Below are 18,403 nucleotides of genomic sequence, written 5' to 3' on the forward strand. Positions count from 1 at the left end.
CATGAGCAATCACTCGAAGAACTGCATAATCCTACTATTACACCTCTCATCCTACTTCTCCTCTTTCCTATCTTTAGTTTATTATCCTCAGTTGTAGTGTCATGTCTGAATTTAGCTCAAAGGATGTTCAGGCAGGGGATATGTCTTTACTTGTATCGGTACTATCCTTAACACACTTTGGGATGCTCAAAATATTACACAATAATAATTGTAACTTCTTGTATTTAATATCCAGTAGATGCACAAAAACTATTTAAAGATATAAAAAGCATGTCTTATTTGAAAACAAAGCAAAATATCTTTTCAACTACAGATAAGAGCATTTTGTTGCGCAGGTTATTTTAGTATTCTAACTTGGTCTTTTGTTTGGCTGATGGAAAACGTTGTCCTAGACTGTATCTGCTCTCTGACCGTGCAGTCTCAGAGAGCTTCTAATATACTTCAATTTTTAAAAGGAGAATATCAACTAAATTTTAAATGTAATAATTTATTCTCAATTAAAAATGCATTTGGATAGGAATTATATTATCTATTTTTAACATTAATATTTTGCATTGATATATCACCTTCTATCCAAGGATTTCAAAGCAGTTTCCAAACTTCAGTGAATTTAACCCTACCATTCTGTGAAATCTGAATGAATTTTAGTGACAAGCTGATAAAGAATTGGTAAATATAATTTAAGAGCTCTATGGTTTAAGCAGGAAGAATGATTTGGTGCTATTGATCACATTTTAAAAACAATGGATTTTTGTGAGCAAGCTGAATGACATTTCTGTAAGTATCTATGAAATGTCACAATTTACTGATTTTTTTTAAAATCTACTAATTCTTGTATGTGTGACGAGTAGTTATTTTTCTGCTATGTAACAGTTCATTTCTAAGTTTTGGAACTATCGAGGAGCCATGCTTTGAACTTGCAGATTTGGGTGATGGATCTGGCCCACATCTTGAGAAAGAAGATGAGGAACAGGGTGGAGAGTAAATGGTGGACAGACCGCCAGCTGAAAAAGGTATGGAAACCATGTCTGTCTTGGCCACACTGGAACTATAACAACAACTCTGGCCGTTTCTTTATCTTGAATATCACTTTGGATATTAGTGGAATTGGAGGAAATGCATATAACACATGTCTGTTCCATCTGGGGAGAAAAGCATCTCCAAGAGAATGGTGACCCAGGCATTCTCTGGAGCAGAATTGAGAGTATTTCTTGTTCTTGGCTGTGGCGAACAGGTCTATCTCTGGAGTTCCCCGACGTATGAATATGTTGTGAAAGATAGTAGTGTCTACTTCCCATTTGTGATCTTGGGAAAATTTTCTGCTGAGAATATCTGCTGTAGTGTTCTGTATGTCCAGGAGGTAAAGTTGCTGAGATGCTGAACTGGTAACAAATGCACCAGTTCCATATTTTCACTGTCTTGGCACACAGGAAATGTGATCTTGCTCCTCCCTGGCGGTTTATGTAGAACATGCATGCAATGTAGTCTGTCATAATCTTTACATGTTTGTCTTTGATCATTGGTAGGAAGTGTGAGCAGACATTCTTGACTGCTCTGACCTCTAGGAAGTTGATATGTAGTGAGGATTCGAGAGGGGACCATTTTCCCTGAATGGTGTAGGTGTCAGTGTCCAAGTGGGCTCCCCATCCCATTAGGGATGCCATCCATTGTCAACGACAGGGGTGGTTGAGTGAAGGGGACTCCCGCACATACCTTGTGAGGATATGCCCACCAGTTGAGTGAGTTTTTGATTCTTGAGGAGATTGACAGAAGTTTGTTTAAATTGTGTCTTCTCGGGATATATACCTTCTGAGCCACCCTTGAAGACAACGCATGTGGAGTCTTGTATGCTTTATGACAAAGGTGCCCACCCGCTACGTGCCCCAGTAGTTGCAGACAGGTTCTGGCTGAAATCCATGGACTGGCCCGAACTGTCGAGATTAAGCTGGCTAAGATGTTGAATCATGTGATGGGGCTGGTTGGACTGAGCTTTCAATCATGAGCAGTCTTAATTTCAGCTAATGGCTCTTTCTGGTTCTGGATTTTCATTTGAGACAAAACATGCACTTCTGAGGCGTGTGTGCCTCTCTCAGGCAGTGAATGCAGCAAGAATGGCCATTGCTGACAGGAATGGCTTCCCAACAGGAAAGGCAACGTTTAAACCCAAGGGAGCCAGATATACTCCTTTCAGGGTTCACTTTCCGAATGGGAAGGGCTAGGGAAATCTAATTTATGCTAAGGAGATAACTATTCTATAAGTGAAATTTTTTTTTTAAATGAAAAGAGAAGGAAGTATTAACACTAACTGAAACTCTATTACTACTAAGGAAAAACTAGTAAGAAAAAACACTAAGAAGAATTTTGTTATGGGCTCTGCTTAAGGCTCCATCTCAAGCCAAGAGGAGGTTGAGAAGGAACTGACAGCAGTTTGCCCGCACAGTGCTATATAGCAAGAGAGCAAAGCATGTGCACGCCAAATGGATACTGCTACCACAACTCTGATCTGAGGAGCAGGGATGCAAAGACGCCTAGAATGGTGCACCCATAGGGACACTATTCGAAGAAGAAAAGCTTTGAATATGACAGATGTCAAAGGGAGCTCTTTAGCAGTTTTATGTTACAAATCTGTGGGTGGGAGGCCTGAAATCCTCCTTTAGAAAATGTATTTTCTGTATTATGTATTCTGGACGTACTCTAATAGGACCAAAAAAATCAGACAGTCTTATTTTCCCAACTTAAACATGTAATTCATCCATCCCTTATTGCTCCTGCACTTTCCTGTGCTTGAAACAGCTTTCTTCAAGTAGCACTTTCTGCCATTGATTATAAATTCTTTTTGGCATCTCCCTTTCTTTTCTTTAAGCCTTCTCTCTCTCTCCCCTTATATTGTCTCTGTAAAGTTACTTAATTGTCCTGATTATAAGAGAACACATATTTTAAATTCAATTCACCTCTGCACCACATAAATTCCGCATTGTTTTAATATAGGCACAATACTGTGAGATGCTGAGCAGGTTCAGTGAAGAAAAGCTCCCACAACCCCTACTTAATTGGGAACTGAAGATATCAGCACCTTATGAGAGGCATTCAGAACTTCAGATGATCTGATTATCTCTTACTATAACATGGTGAATCATGGCATATATTAAATCAAACCTTATTAGTTCAATCTTGTTCCTGTTGTATACTTAATTTTGATTCTTTAACTTTTTAACTTTCCAAGACTCAGATGTTAGACTCTTTCTTGTTATTCCCTCCAATTTTTCTCTTGTATAGTTTGCCCAAATTTCAGTTTGGTCTTTAATCTAGACACAGAACTAGATAAATAAGGAGAATTTAGTATAAGTAATTTTAAAATATTCTTCTTGATTACCAAAGCTCAGTAACAGATTTCTTAACAAAAACTCAGACCTAATCTAGAACAAAAACCTAGTTCTACCAGCCTTCTTAGATGCAATACAAGAACCAGATTCACCAGTTTTACATTAGCAAGAAAGTGGTGAATCAAGCCCAAGGTTTCCACCTAGCATAAGGAAGGGGAACCTGAAGAAGAGCTCTGTGTAAACTCAAAAGATTGTGTCTCACACCAACAGAAGTTGGTCCAATAAAAGATACTACATCTCTCCCACCCTGTGCCTCTAATAGCCTGAGACTGATATGGTTACAACACTGCATGCAAAAGATTGGACACATTCAGCTAAAAAGAAGGCTTCAGAACAGGAATTGATTATTGGATGGTGAGGAGGTGGCTCTAAACTCTGAAAATGTTGATCAAGGCTTTGTCTACATTATCATTTTTGTCGTTAAAACTTCTGTCGCTCAGGGGTGTGAAAAAACCACCCCGAAAGACAAATGTTGTAACGATGAAAAGCGCTGGTGTGGACAGCGCTTCGTCAGTGGGAGCCACACTCCCGGTGACAAAGTGATTGCCCCTCATTGGAGGTGGTTTTATTTTTTTGCTGGGAGAGCTCTCACCAGGTGATAAAGAATGGCTACACAGTGCACCTTACAACGGCGCGGCTGCAGCGGCACAGCCACGCGGTTGTAAGGTGCGCAGTGTAGACATAGCTTAAGTGAAAGCAGTAGACAACTGTAGATTGCGCTCTCCTTGAGATTTTTCTTATTTTTCTGAATGGAAGTTGTTTAAAAGAGGAGTCATCACATTGCTAAAACTGGAATCAGTTTGCACATGAATCCAAGCAATTCAACAATTTAGATTCTGTGTGTCCTATCCTTCCCCAAAAGTTCAAGATCAGAATGTGGATCCAACTTCCCTAAGTTCAGGGGTGCTGGTTTGGAGCCCCTTTAACAAATAAACCATGTAATAAAAATATAGACGTGCCATTTTCAGAAAGACACTATAACTACTCCCTTCAACATCTCTTTTTCAGTTCAAATGGAGTGCTTTACTAAAAAGATAACTGACAATTCTACATTGCAAAGCTTTCAGACCAGCAAGTCTGGATGACCCTGTTAATTTACAACATTTGCTGGAGCCTGTTGGCATCCCCATTTACTGATAGTAACAGACCTCCTGCTCTGCATGCATCATATTATTAGACCATGAAAGCACTGTCTATCTGATGGGAAAACACAGACACTATTTGATATTCATGAACTTCCACACCAAAAAAGTAGATTTATCCTTAAACTTCCTTAATACTTAGAGCAAATATTCATTACCAGAATTAATTGAGAGAGAGATATTAATCAGTGCTCCTCTGAACAATCTACAAAATCCGCACTTATTTTGTTCACAAGAAGTTGCTGGTTTGTGCTAAGTCAGCACTGTGGAAAAGGGATGACAAGCATAAACATACACATACATCTAGAAGCAAAAAAATAAAGAATACAATGATAACATGAGGCAGTAAACTTTTGACTAACTTTTCCCTGAAATTGAAATTTCTTTGATTTTGGTAGCACTCACAATGTGCTAGGCATTCTCCAAACAGCAAATATGGCAAAGTACTTGACCTGAGGAGTTCACCATCTAAAGACAGAGAGTTTAAGGGGAAAGTGTGCTGTATAGAAGTAGAGCAGTCAAGGTAGTGCTTGGCTTAGTATTGGCAATGTAAAGTTAATATTTTTTTTTTAATTGTGTACTTTGTCAATATGTCAGCTAGATTCCGCACAACAGAAGTGACTCTGTGTCCTAGGCTGTGTGCAGTCAGGACTAATGGTTCAAATGATAGTTCAGCCTACCTGTTAGAGCCTGATCTAGAGGGACAGAGTCCAGGAATGAGCCGAGGGTCAGTCCCAGAAGGACAGAAGCTGAATACCAGAACCAGAGGGTAACCCAAAGTTATAAGCAAAAGGCAGAGCTGAGGATCAAAGGCAGAAGTCAGAAGCCGGGGTGGGGAACAGGGGCTGGAGCATAAGCAAGAGCAGATATGAAAACAAAGCTGAAGCAGGATGGGAACAAGGCAGCAGGACAGGCTGGAAACGAGATAGAGCAGGGCAGAGCAGGGACAGGAAAAAGGGCTGGAAGGAGCAGGCAAGCCCAGCTCTGGACATGGTACACGTTGAGCAGCTACTGATTGTCTGTGGGTGCCAGTCTTATAAGCAGGGCTGCTAAATCAGCAGCCAATCAGGTGCTGTGGCTACCTACGTGAATTCCAAAGCTGTGCAGTTGGCTCTCTGGATGCCTAGCAGCAAAAGTAGTCAGGGAGCAGGCCAGCAGCTGAGCTGGTCTGGCCGCTGACATTCTTTAGGAGGGACTCAAGTGTACAGAGAGTAGGTATCCTGTGAATGAACTCAGGAAGGGCATTCCATGCATAACAGCACTGTGGAAGAAGGCAAGAAGATATTTATGCAACAAGCTGAGAAATGGGCAGGTGGGACAGACCTCACTGGTGGAACAAAGGCGATAGGGAGTGACACAAACTAGGACAAATAAGTAGGGTGTAGTTGCATCAAATGGCAATTATAAGGTACAGTCACAAAAGTGAAATGCCTGCAAACTGCAGGGAACCTCTTTAAAACATCACAATAGAGGCTCAAATTAAATGTATACCCCCAAATTAAAAAACATAGTAAGAGGGCCAAAAAAGTACCACAATGGCTAAACAACAAAGTGGTTAAAAGCAAAAAGGTATCTTTTGGAAATTTGGAAGTCAAAGCCTAGTGAGGAAAATAGAAAGGAGCATAAACTCTAGCAAGTCAAGTGTAAAAATATAATTAGGCAGGCCAAAAAAGAATTTGAAGAGCAACTAGCTGAAGACTGAAAAACTAACAGTAATTTTTTTAAAAGTACATCAGAAGCAGAAAGCCTGCCAAACAATCAATGGGGCCACTGGACAATCAAGGTGCTAAAGGAGCACTCAAGGACGATAAGGCCATTGCGCAGAACCTAAATGAATCTATGCGTCAGTCTTCACTGCAGAGGATATAAGGGAGATTCCCATACCTGAGCCGTTCTTTTTAGAGGACAAATCTGAGGAACTGTCCCAAATTCAGGTGCCAGTAAGGAGGTTGTGGAACAAACTCATACATTAAACAGTAATAAGTCACCAGGACCAGATGGTATTCACCCAAGAGTTCTGAAGGAACTAAAAAATATGAAATTGCAGAACTACTGAATGTGGTAGGTAACCTATCACTTAAATCAACTTCTGTTCCAGATGGCTGGACGATAGCTATATGACCCCACTTTTTACAAAAGGCTACAGAGGCGGACCTTGCAATTACAGGCCAGTAAGCCTAACTTCAGTACCAGGCAAATTGGTTGAAATGATAGTAAAGAACAGAATTATCAGGCACATAGATGAACACAATTTGTTGGGTAACAGTCAACACAGCTTTTGTAAAGGGAAATCATGCCTCACCAATCTATTAGAATTCTTTGAGGGGGGTCAAAACAAACATGTGGACAAGGGCAATCCAGTGCATAGAGTGTACTTCAGAAAGCCTTTCACAAGGTCCCTCACCAAAGGCTCTTAAGCAAAGTAAGCAGTCATAGGATAAGAGGGAAGGTCCTCTCATGGATCAGTAACTGGGTAAAAGATAGGAAACAAAGAGCAAGAATAAATGGTCAGTTTACAGAATGGAGAGAGGTAAATAGTGGTGTCCCCTGGGGATCTGTACTGGGACCAGATCTTTTCAACATATTCATTAATGATCTGGAAAAAGGGGTAAACAGTGAGGTGGCAAAATTTGCAGATAATACAAAATTACTCAAGACAGTAAGTCCAAAGCAGACTGCAAAGAGTTACAAAGGGATCTCACAAAATTGGGCAACTGGCTAAGAAAATTGCATTTATCAGCATTGAATTTCATCTGCCAAGTAATGCATATTTAACTATACATAAAAAATGATGGGCTCTAAATTCGCTATTAACACTCAAGAAAGAGATCCTGGGAGCCATTGTGGATGGTCCTCTGAAAACATCCACTCAATGTGCCACGGCAGTCAAAAAAAGTGAACAGAATGTTAGGAACCATTGGGAAAGGGATAGATAATAAGACACAAAATATCACAATGCCACTATATAAATTCATGGTATGCCCAGACCTTCAATATTGTGTGAAATTCTTGTTGCCCCATCTCAAAAAAGATATATTAGAAATGGAAAAGGCACAAAGAAGGGCAACAAAAATGATTAGGGGTATGTAACAGCTTCCATATGAGGAGAGATTAAAAAAGACTGGGACTTTTCAGCTTGGAAAAGAGACAACTAAGGGGGGGGGGGAGAGCATATGATAAAGGTTTATAAAATCCTGAATGGGGTGGAGAAAGTGAATAAGGAAGTGATATTTACTCCTTCACATACCTCAAGAACCAGGGGTCACCCAGAGAAATGAATAGGCAGGAGTTTTAAAACAAACAAAAGTAAGTACTTCTTCACACAACACTGTTACTAGGGGATATTGTGAAGGTCAAAACTATGAAGGGGCTCAAAAAGAGAATTAAATAAATTCATGGATCATACATTCATCAACGGCTATTAGCCAACGTGGTCTGCAATGTAATTCCATCCTCTGGGTGTCCCTAGCCTCTGACTGCCAGAAGCTAGGAGTGGATGACAGGGGATGGAACACTCTTTGCCTGTTCTGTTCATTCCCTCTGAAACACCTGGCATTAGCCACTGTCGAAAGACAGGATACTGGGCTAGATGGACCATTGGTCTGACCCAGTATGGCGGTTCTTATGCACACGAGGAGAAGGAATTCAAATATCGGGAAGATCTGATCAAAACAAGAGGCAAGCAAGATGATTTTAGGGCCAACAATTTGTATGGACTGGAAGAAAGCAATGTGAGTGTTAGGGAGGTTGGAGATGAGGATGTTGCAGTAGTTGAGACTGTAAATGCTGAGAGTTTTAGACACTTGAAAGGATAGAAAGTATGGATCCTAAAGATGGCAGGATTTAGATATGCCCCACATGTCAAAGGACAAGGGCCAGATTATAGTCTTAGGTGACAAGGAGGATGACCATATTGTTGATTGTGATAGAAAAAGAGGGTGGTCAACAGAAGAGAAAAAAATCAGTTTTTTTCCTTGTAAATTTATGCTGATTAGCCATTCAAAGGTAGATGTCAGATAGACAATTTTACATGTAGGATGGATGGATGTCAACAAGTCAGGAGTGGAAAGACAGATTTGAATAATCTGCACAGATATGGTAGGTGAGGTCAAGGATGATCAGGACAAATAGAAGCCCTGAAATTTGGCCAACAAGTGTTTTGAGAGACCTAAAAAAAATCATCAAACCAAACTTTCGAATCCTCAAACTAGTTTCCCCATTTAATATAAAACATCTAAAAGATAGCAAAAGAGAAACAAAGAACAACTCTCCCCCTTTCTTGTGGAACGTATGAGGAACTTTCTTCAGGGGGAAAAAATTGTAAGTGCACAAGCTGTTTGTCACAATCCATGAAGAGAGATTACTTACCGGTAACTTGTTCAAGAGTGTCCTCTACATAGTCTCACTTGTGGGATTGGTGTCTCCAGGCATTGAGCTGCAAAATCTTCAAGAGAGCAATTTCCATTTGGATTAATTCGCTCACCCTTCTCCCTTTCCTCATGGAGTATTATGAAGGTATAAAAGGGAAAATGGCCCCAACCACTGACAAGTTCCTTCCCTAATTTCAGGCTTGTTGATCCAAGACTTTAAATAAGTGGGAAAGGTGGGTGGAGAGCATGAATATGCAGAGATGAAACTATTGAAGAACAACAATTACCAGTAAGTAATCTCTCTTCTGTGAGTGGCCTCTGTACAGTCCCATTTGTGGGAGACTGGCAGGCACCTATGAAAGTGAACGGAGGGGTTTTAAGTGAATAAGGACTGCAAAACTACCAATACAAGCATCAACTCTGGATGGCAGGTCAAGACAGTATTAGAAGTGACTGCAATTTCCCTCTCCCAGATCAGATCTTAGCAAGGGACATATTTTTTCTTAAAATATCTAGAGAGCTTCAAAGAACAGCTTTGCAAAATCTATGAAAATGGTAAATCAAAGGCATAGAATGGATCCTACCTTCTCGTTATTTGAATATTTTGATATCTCCAGGTGAATAAACACCTAGTGAGACATCATAAGAGTACAAGAGAGACTTGGGGAAATACAGACAGGTTAGTGGCCTGTATGAGATATAAACAGAGATGACTTTAGACTAGAAATGGGGATGAGGAAATCACATTTGGGATATGGACTACAATTTATAAAAGGACTGGACATTTGGTTTTTATCTCACTAAATTTGTGGGATGTAACTACAGCTATGAGGAATGACTTTTTCCCAGGTTTATGGTACAGTGTTACTCTGAGCAATAGCAGACCAGAAGTCCCACAAGCTTTGTGATACAAGACTCATGCCAAAGCAAAAGAAATGCATGCACAGGAGGAAAACCTACAAGGTAGTTAAACGAATGCATCCTTCCCATGGTACCCACATCACAGCCAAGTGTATTGATATGAAGAAATTCTGTATTTCCTTTGGTGCAGCCATCAAGACAAAGTCATTACCTCCATCGACCCAAGTGGTACATGGAGCAACCATTCCATAAACTTGGTTATTATAAAGGTTTACAGGGACTGTTGCGCTGAACATGTAAGGATGGCAGCTGATATCTCAACCCATGCAGCCTGAGATAATTCATAAATTGTTCTTAATGTTCAAAGCATAACACATGACAACATTAAAAGCAAGAGGTTTATTTGATCAAGAGTTTCTGCTTCTCAACAGAATCCACCAGACTTCCGAAAAACGTCATAAAGCATCTCAGCAATCCAGAAATCAGTGCATCAATCCAAGAAAATTCAGGCTCAGATGGAGATTTCTACATCAACCTTAAGGAAGAGATCCAATACACTTGAAAGTGATGCTAACATCAGACCTAGGATGTCTCAAGTCAAAACTGTCAAGACCCGGTTAGAGGTATTCATACCTGGCCTCCATCCTGACTGATCAGCTTACAGATTTCAACCAACAGAATCAGGGAGCACTTAGAGGAATTCCTGTTTTCTATCCCAAAAAGGGGAGTCTGCCAATGACAGCAAGTCTTGTCTGACCCTGAAGCAGAACTGGAGATGATGGATGTTCTCACTGGTAATAAATGGATTTAGTCAGGACCTACTCCCCTTGCATATACATAATGCCAGACAGCGATCTAAGTAAGGTATTTGTGCTGCTGTAGAAAGACCTTTCAAAGAATCTGCCTGGACACATTTTTGGCTCAGGTGTAAATAATGTCAAGAATGGATGGTACCTTAGTAATTAGTCTTATGCAGGCCACAGATGTAGTTTGAATAAAGGTATAACCCAATTACACTATAAGGAACCGGTTTGTGGATCAAAGTCTAGATGCAGACATGAATGCCCTGATGTCTGAAACAGATGATGTCAGGACATAACAGAGCTGAAAATTATCCTGAGAAAAGAGGCAATTTAATGCCAATGTCACCTTATAGGCTAGGAGCAATTTTCATGTGCTTTGTGGCCAAGGAACAGCACTTAACACCAACATTTCGAAGCAGTTGGAGTTTATAATCTCAGTTGAGAATCCAAAATTTGTCTAATGCAAAAGTGTTTAATTTGTAAAGTCACTATTTGAGTGCTCAGGTTCAAGTAAATTTAAAAAACAATGAGAACTCTTCTGAGGCACCTGTACCTGAAGCAGATTGCCTGCTAGGCTTAAACAGAGGAGAAAAATCCAAAGTCTTTCTGGCACTGCAGCAGAATATGTTCCAGAACTAAAGCATCAGAAATGCGGCACCAAAAGGCTCAGTCCAATTAATAAACTTTCAGGACCAAGACAGGATGCTCCCAGGATTGGTTGTCCTTTTAAAAAATTTTAAAGTGATGATTCAGGTAATGTCAATGTACAGCTGATTGCACATAAATAGGAAAATAAGAAGATCCAGTGATCCAGCATCAGCAGATGCTCGTGCAGTGGACTCCAGGAAACCTCATTACGGCCCATCTTCATAAATAAAGCACTGACACTGATGTTTGGAATCTCGATGTTTCCAGGCAGTAATGGCTTCAGGTAGTTTCAAAGTCAAAGTCTTAGTTATTTTTGGAATCAATAAGGGGTGTAGCACTGAATGAAACCCACTAGCTACCAAATCATCCTCAATCTAGGCCTAAGAATGGGCTTCCAAGGTTTCAGTGATGAAGGTGTCTGCTTTCAAGGATATCTTGGTTAGGTGAGGTGTTTCAGAAATGACAAAAGGCACTTCAGGTTCTTCTCAGAACCCTGGCCTGGAAAAGTGAACAGTTCTACTGATTTCATCTGGAGGGACTCCCACAAAAGGAATGTTTACCTAGTTCCTCAGTTGACCATCTCTGCAGGCCCTGGGAATTACCCACAGGCAAGTATCACTTGACTACTGAAATTACACAAACTAAGTGTCTGACACCGGAAAGATTCCAGAAAAAGAGACCCAGATGTAAGGGTGCTGACTCAGTAGACCCTCAAGTATCATGGGGTTATCCCATCTCTAAAAATGAAGAGTCAATGGTGTCCAGTTCTCAGCACCACCCTCAATCTATTTAGACAGAGTTGGGGATCTTTAATCACTTATGCTAGACATAGAGCCTCATTGCATGTAATTCTTCTGAACCTGTGGTGCAGGATCTCAGCACTGGGCTGCTAAACAAAGTTAAAGGTGCCAGAAAAATCAAGAATTGCTGCACCTTCAGCACCAGAGTCAACAGATTTTGATAAATCAGGGAACTCTGGTGACACTTATGTAAGGTGTAACATCTCTTTACTCAGTGGTACTTCAGAAACAGTCACCAGTACAGCACTGGACTGAGTTTAACTGAGCAAACCTGGAGACCTGCACATTGGGGACACCAAACCAGTTTGAACAGTGGTTTACCTAAGTTAATAGTGCTGTATCTTTGGCATCAAACTAAGTTAACTCAGATGAATCTGAGGATCCTACCACCACTAGAGTTGGGCACAGAGACACTTCAACTAGTTTTTTGCCGAATCATGCTGCTGTACCTTTGACACCAATGGAACGAGGGACCTTAGTGCCATTTGTTGGGAATGAAGGCATATTTACGCCTGACAGAAGCCTGCTGTGGATTTTAAGAGTCTGTTCTGATAACATTTAACAGCATAAAAATAAATAGAACTGTGTTCATGTAAGAAATTGACGAGTAATCATGTTTAGTGTTATGCATGTATAAGAAACTGCAGAGCAATCCTGTCTGTGAGAACAAGAAAAGATAAAGTACTAAAAAGCTAGAAGACTGATTTGAACGAACAATAAGCCTGCTGGGGGAGTGGAGTTAATATGGAAATGAGAGACTAATAATGCATCTGTATAAGAAAAGACGACAAAAAGTTATAAATAAGTTTGTGTAACAAAGGAAGTTTGAAGCTGTCCAGTGCTGGAGGTGACTGCGCTGAGATCGCCCTGATCAACTTCCCTATTGTGAGTAACTGATAACTACTTGCTGAGCGTTTTGTTTTAAAAAATGTTAGACCCATCTGTTGAGTAAGTGACCCTTAATCCAACACTGCTTATACTGTGCACCGAATCATTTCATGCAAGTGTTTCACCAGAGTCAATTGTGCCAGATCCTCAGCACCACACTGTCAATCCAGATGGATCCAGAGATCAAAAACCACTTATACTCGTGCTAGATCACTTCAAGCAAGTGGTACACCAGCCAGTAGTGCCAAATCCTTAGAACTGGACTTGCATGATTCAGACTGTGGGGATGTTAATGCCATGTACAAAGGGGGTACCCGATGACTTCATCAAGTACTTCACCACATTCTCTCCTGCCAGATCCTAGGCAATTGACTTGGTTGACCTAGAGGGATCTGGGGACCTTAGTGCCTCTTACAGTGGGCACCAAACCACTTCTGATTCACTGGAATTGATGGTGCCAGAACCCTGGCAGCATGTCAACAGTTCCAGGACCTCCGCAATGACCTGGGTCTACCTACAGGGATTTCGGGATCTCAACAACATGCTGGTTGTGCCAGAACCGCTGTGCTGGATTAGGTCTACTCAGTCACACCCTGGGGCTTTGGTGTCCTATCAACAGTGCTGGAATTTCACTGCTGCATTAGGTTGACCTGGACAGATCCAGGGACCCCGTTGCTGTATCTACTGTGCTGGAATCTCAGTACCGGGCTTTGTCAGGCAGGTTAAGACCATGGACCTGAATGCTGCATGAGCTGGAAATAGAATCACTTGCCTAGCGAATCTCTAAAGTCAATGATGGACTTACATATTGCCAGACTTAGTTTCTGGGACTTGAAGAGCTTCCCCATCAGCAGGGTTTGGCAGCCCTCTTGCTCCATGTGTGTCCAGCTGACACACATGACAAATGGTTATAATTTCTTTTTTGTTCTTAAATTAAGAAACCTGTGTTAATTAACTGAGAATCTAACTAACTAAAATAAAAATAGCCCTGAGAAGGCAGAAGAAAAGGAAGGAAGGAATTGAGGACACCGTGTGTGAGATGAGCTCACTGAACCTTTGGAAGTTAAGAACGAACCCAGGAGCAGTTGGGAGCACTCCTCCAATAACCTGAGAATTGCCCACAGAGGAGGGAGAGGGAGTGGTAAGTGACCTCAATGCACACCGCTCTCCGGAAGATTCTGTAACTCAACAATGGGAACTGCCAATCCCACAAATGGAAATAAGCAGAGGGCACTTGAGGCAAAAACAAAATTCATTCAGATTAAACTGTTGACACAGAATCAGTACTTAAGTTAACCACCTTGATTAATACTTCCTCAAACCCATCTGAAGAATGCACCTTGAAGTCCATACTCTAAGAGGAAGCAAACATCAGTTTTAATCCTGACTCAAAAAGTATTTAAACTTTCAGTGAAGCCACAAAACCTGACCGCAAAAACTACAGATTGACAATTTGGCATCTCAAAGGAGAGGATGTTGAATCTTCTTTAATAGTTTGAATTGGATACACAGATGCTTCCAAAGGAATAAATCATGAAGATTCTGATCCCGAATGTCACAGTAATTAGTAATGTCTAAAATCTGTCATACTGGCTCCTGACAAACATTGGTCCATAATGAACGTAGTTCTTAGGGCTTGTCTACACTTACTGGGAATTGACGAGCAGCAATCGATGCATCAGCGGTCGATTTAGCAGGTCTAGTGAAGACCCACTAAGTCAACTGCCAATCGCTCTCCGGTCAACTCCTGTACTCAACTGGATCGAAACGAGTAAGGGGAGTCAACAGGAGAGCGTCTCCCATCGACATCGTGTAGTGTGGACCCCGCGGTAAGTAGATCTAAGCGATGTCGATTTGAGTTACGTTATTCACGTAACTCAAATTGCATAGCTTAGATCTACTTTTCCCTTTAGTGTAGACAAGGCCTTAGACTGCTCAAATTCATGGAAAAAAATTCTGCAATAATTTCTTCAAGTTAGTGTTCTAGAGTCCTTAAAATATCAAGAACAGGACTGAAAGATTCTTATTTTTAACAAATACAACAATCTGAATCAGAGGTAGCTAGAATTAGTGCATCTTAAAATCAGATAACTAAAGCAACTAAACTCCTTTCCATTAAATTACGAGGATAGACAATCACAAGAAAAATATTAATATGCAAACACTTTAGATGCATGTAACTTTATGGAAATTCAGCATAAGCAGCAAGACTGTTAAGTTTCATCTTACTGCTCATTTTGCAAAAGCTGATGAAACCCCTTTCTACATTTGGAGCCTGATCCCGCACTGATGCAACTGAGTAACTTTATTCACTAAATTCAACAGGATTTATGTGACCAAAGTTACATGTTTGTTTGTTTGCAAATTGGGCACTTTCAGTTGTGCATCATAAAAGGATAAGAACTGAAAGCCAAAGGGTAATTTCCACTTCCTGCAACAAGTTTTTGCAAGCCAAATATCACTCATGTGATAAGCAGCTGCTCATACTCACAAGGAGAGTGTGAAGAAGCAGCTTGAAGGTTAGTAGAAACCATTTGAAAAATACTATAAACACATGCCGTAAAATAGCCTCGAATATTAATTTATCACTCAATTCTGCAAACACTTACATACAAGTAACTATGCTCAAGTGATTAGTCCTGTTGGACTCTTAATCCCACTTTCCTTGGTCCTGTTTAGTGAACTGGCTGGGGCAGGACTCCAAACCTCTACACCAATTTTTAAGGAAATGTTTTGTTGGGGGAATGGTTGGTGTATGTAGAAGAGTGACAAGAAAGGAGTTTGAATTTTTCTTTGTGTGTTAGAGAGCTTTCTCCTTTAACCCTCTCTAAGAAAAATGGGAAGGTGGAAGTCATCTGGAAATCCATAGGAAGTTGGTTTGTGTAGGCTGATGCCAGCAAGCAGTTACTGAAGAGAAAATTAGCACTATTACTAAACATGCGCCTAAATAAGATTTTTTTTTTCTCTGTATCCTTAATTAAAGAGCTACAGGAACTAAGCCTAAAGGCACCATGTCTGGTAGTCATACAAACATTTGAGAATAGCAGCTGCAATATTTCTTCCCCTCCCTTCTCCCTCTCTGCTCCTTCCAAAATATAAAGCCCACAAGAGTATGACTTTACTTGAGTATCAGTATCTGCAGTAGCACCTGGCCACACCATCAGATGGGGATAGGACCAGGGATACCAAGGCTCCAAAACATCAATACCACTGCCAAAAATAAAGAACAGAAGTAATAGCATCCCCCAGCTACCCAGCTTTGACCATATAGCAGCTGACTCAATAGGATGCCATGGCCATGTGCCCTGGGGCTTGGGTTGGGGTTGACTCCAGGGATGTAGTAATGTTCCAACACCAAGTACCTCCTCATGTGACTTCTCCAACAGAGACACATTGATGCCTTCGGAGGCAAACTCCCGCAGCGGCAGCAGCTGGGTAAGCGCTGTTGGCAAAGAATACATAACATTCTGATGCTATTTAGGCTGTTTATTTCATTTCCTTGTCTAATGCCTTTTTCCCCTGCCTATGTTTAACAGCTGCCTATGTTTTTTAAAAAAACAGGATGCTTACTGCTTTATGTTCACCTGTTGTACGATTCAGAATTCCACCTGATGGCATAGAACTGCAGGAGGGGGAGTACCCTGTGTAAACATTATTTTGATTACAGAAACTCTATTCACACACTTATCTTGGTCAGGCTCATGAAAAGAAAGGACAAACAAGACTAATACTTCATATAGCTTGGTCACTCTATTTAGATGTTGATATGTATTGGTCACCAATGTAGACATTTCCCAACATCTTTTTTTGAGCACATTGATCCAAAGAGATAACATTTTCCTGTGTAGTACTGAGGGCCCTCAGCTCTCAGTTAAATCAACAGGAGACGAGGACCTTCTGCACATCTCAGGATCGGACCTTGTATCTTTTATCCTAGCCTCACTAAAATTAAGATCACTGCTGAAAATTCAAGATTATCTGCTTGATAGTCAGTTTTATTAACTTGACAGCAATAAAGATGATGGTCAGGGCAGGATCTAAAATGCATCATTTACAAACCCTACTGTCACAGGCTCATCAGATTTTATATGCTGGTAATAAATCCAGACTAGAGAAGAATATTAACAATTAGCATTTGTGAATAAACTAAAATTCAGCATTAATTAAAGTACTTTACATTAGAACACGAAGTTGTCTTCTGTCATCCATAACCATATATTTTAAGGATATATTTTTTAAACATATATTTTTGTTTAAATTCAAAAAATAAGTTAAATAATAGTTAATATTTATTATTCTGTGAGCTCACACCTTGTTTATGAGGGTTAACTTTAGGAGCAGCAATGAACTTAACTCTCCACATTCATACAACAGAAGTCTTGACATTGGTTTGGATAAAAAAACGTACCACTTCATCTTCAAATCCTCCGGCCAGCACAAGTGAATACGCTCCATCATTACTGCGTCCATGGATTCCGCCAACATGGGGTCTGTGAACGCCTGCTTCACTCACCTTTGGTAATAAAATAAATAGAGGACATCTTTAAGATAACTTCCTAAAGCAAGTGGCCAACAATATTCATTTTTAACAATTCATTTATTGTTTAATGAAGTATAATTCTACGTGAAGAGGCAGTCTGCATAAAAGGTTAATACGAAACTGCCTGGGGAAGAGAGGATTTTATGTACTTTTAGGAGGAACAAAGTCACAAAGGCAGTCTAGGGCCCAATTCACTGAGCAGTGAGTAGAGGTGGCTGAGTGAGAGGGGCTGAATCACCCATTCCAGCGCTACATGAGGCCCAGCTTTAAAAAGCATGCAGGCTCCCAATGACTGGTAAGACACGTGGCTGGTGAGACTAGGGGTGATGAGACTACAGGTGATGTGGCTGGTAAGACTAAGGGAATTAGCTAGTTGAGTTTGCCAGCAAAAGGACAGTAGGGAGATAAGGAAAGGAAAGCCACAGAACCCTAACTTGCAGCTACTCTACAAGGAATAGCCCACAATGGGACAGAAATGGTGTGTCACCAACACTGCTGCTAGCTAGCTCTAACTCTGCACGCACCTATGGGGGCCACTGCCAGATGCGCATCCTGACTCTGGGGAGGCTTCCACCCTGGCCCTGTCTTGACTTGCTCAGAACATGGCCTGGCAGGAGAACCCACTAGTGTGTTAGGGGTCTGTTGGGAGTCCCTCAGGAAACAGGTAGATGAGCAGCAGGAGGAAGTGGCTCATCTGGGTAGCATCTAGGAGCCTGAGCACTTAATTGACAAGACACATGGAAACACCTGGGACAGAGAATACTAACCAACTTCAGGTGACTACAGCAACACGAGAGGAGGAAGGAGAATTGGCAGCTCTATAGGGAGGAGACTGGTTGCCAGTCACCTCGGGCAGCAGACAGTGCTTCACCCCCCATCCAAGTCCCCCATCCATCATGGTCAAGAACCAGTATGCAGTACTGGCAATAGGAGGAGGAACCATCTTCTCCCAATGTTGGGAGGCTCAC

General features: G+C 41.0%; 1 protein-coding gene across 1 annotated transcript in view; it reads right to left on the minus strand.

The window, feature by feature from the left end:
* Window positions 1-18,403, minus strand: part of LOC112116424 (E3 ubiquitin-protein ligase UHRF2) — a 191,476-nt gene that overhangs the window by 23,793 nt on the left and 149,280 nt on the right. The window contains exons 9-10 of the mRNA XM_029914317.1: window positions 17,304-17,408; window positions 16,149-16,337 (exon numbers count right to left, since the gene is read on the minus strand). Of these exons, the coding sequence (XP_029770177.1) occupies window positions 16,149-16,337; window positions 17,304-17,408 (294 nt within the window). The remainder of the gene's footprint in view (window positions 1-16,148; window positions 16,338-17,303; window positions 17,409-18,403) is intronic.

The sequence above is a fragment of the Terrapene carolina genome, unplaced genomic scaffold, assembly GCF_002925995.2.
Source record: "Terrapene carolina triunguis isolate 2854851 unplaced genomic scaffold, T_m_triunguis-2.0 Scaffold35022, whole genome shotgun sequence".
Lineage (NCBI taxonomy): Eukaryota > Metazoa > Chordata > Testudines > Emydidae > Terrapene > Terrapene triunguis.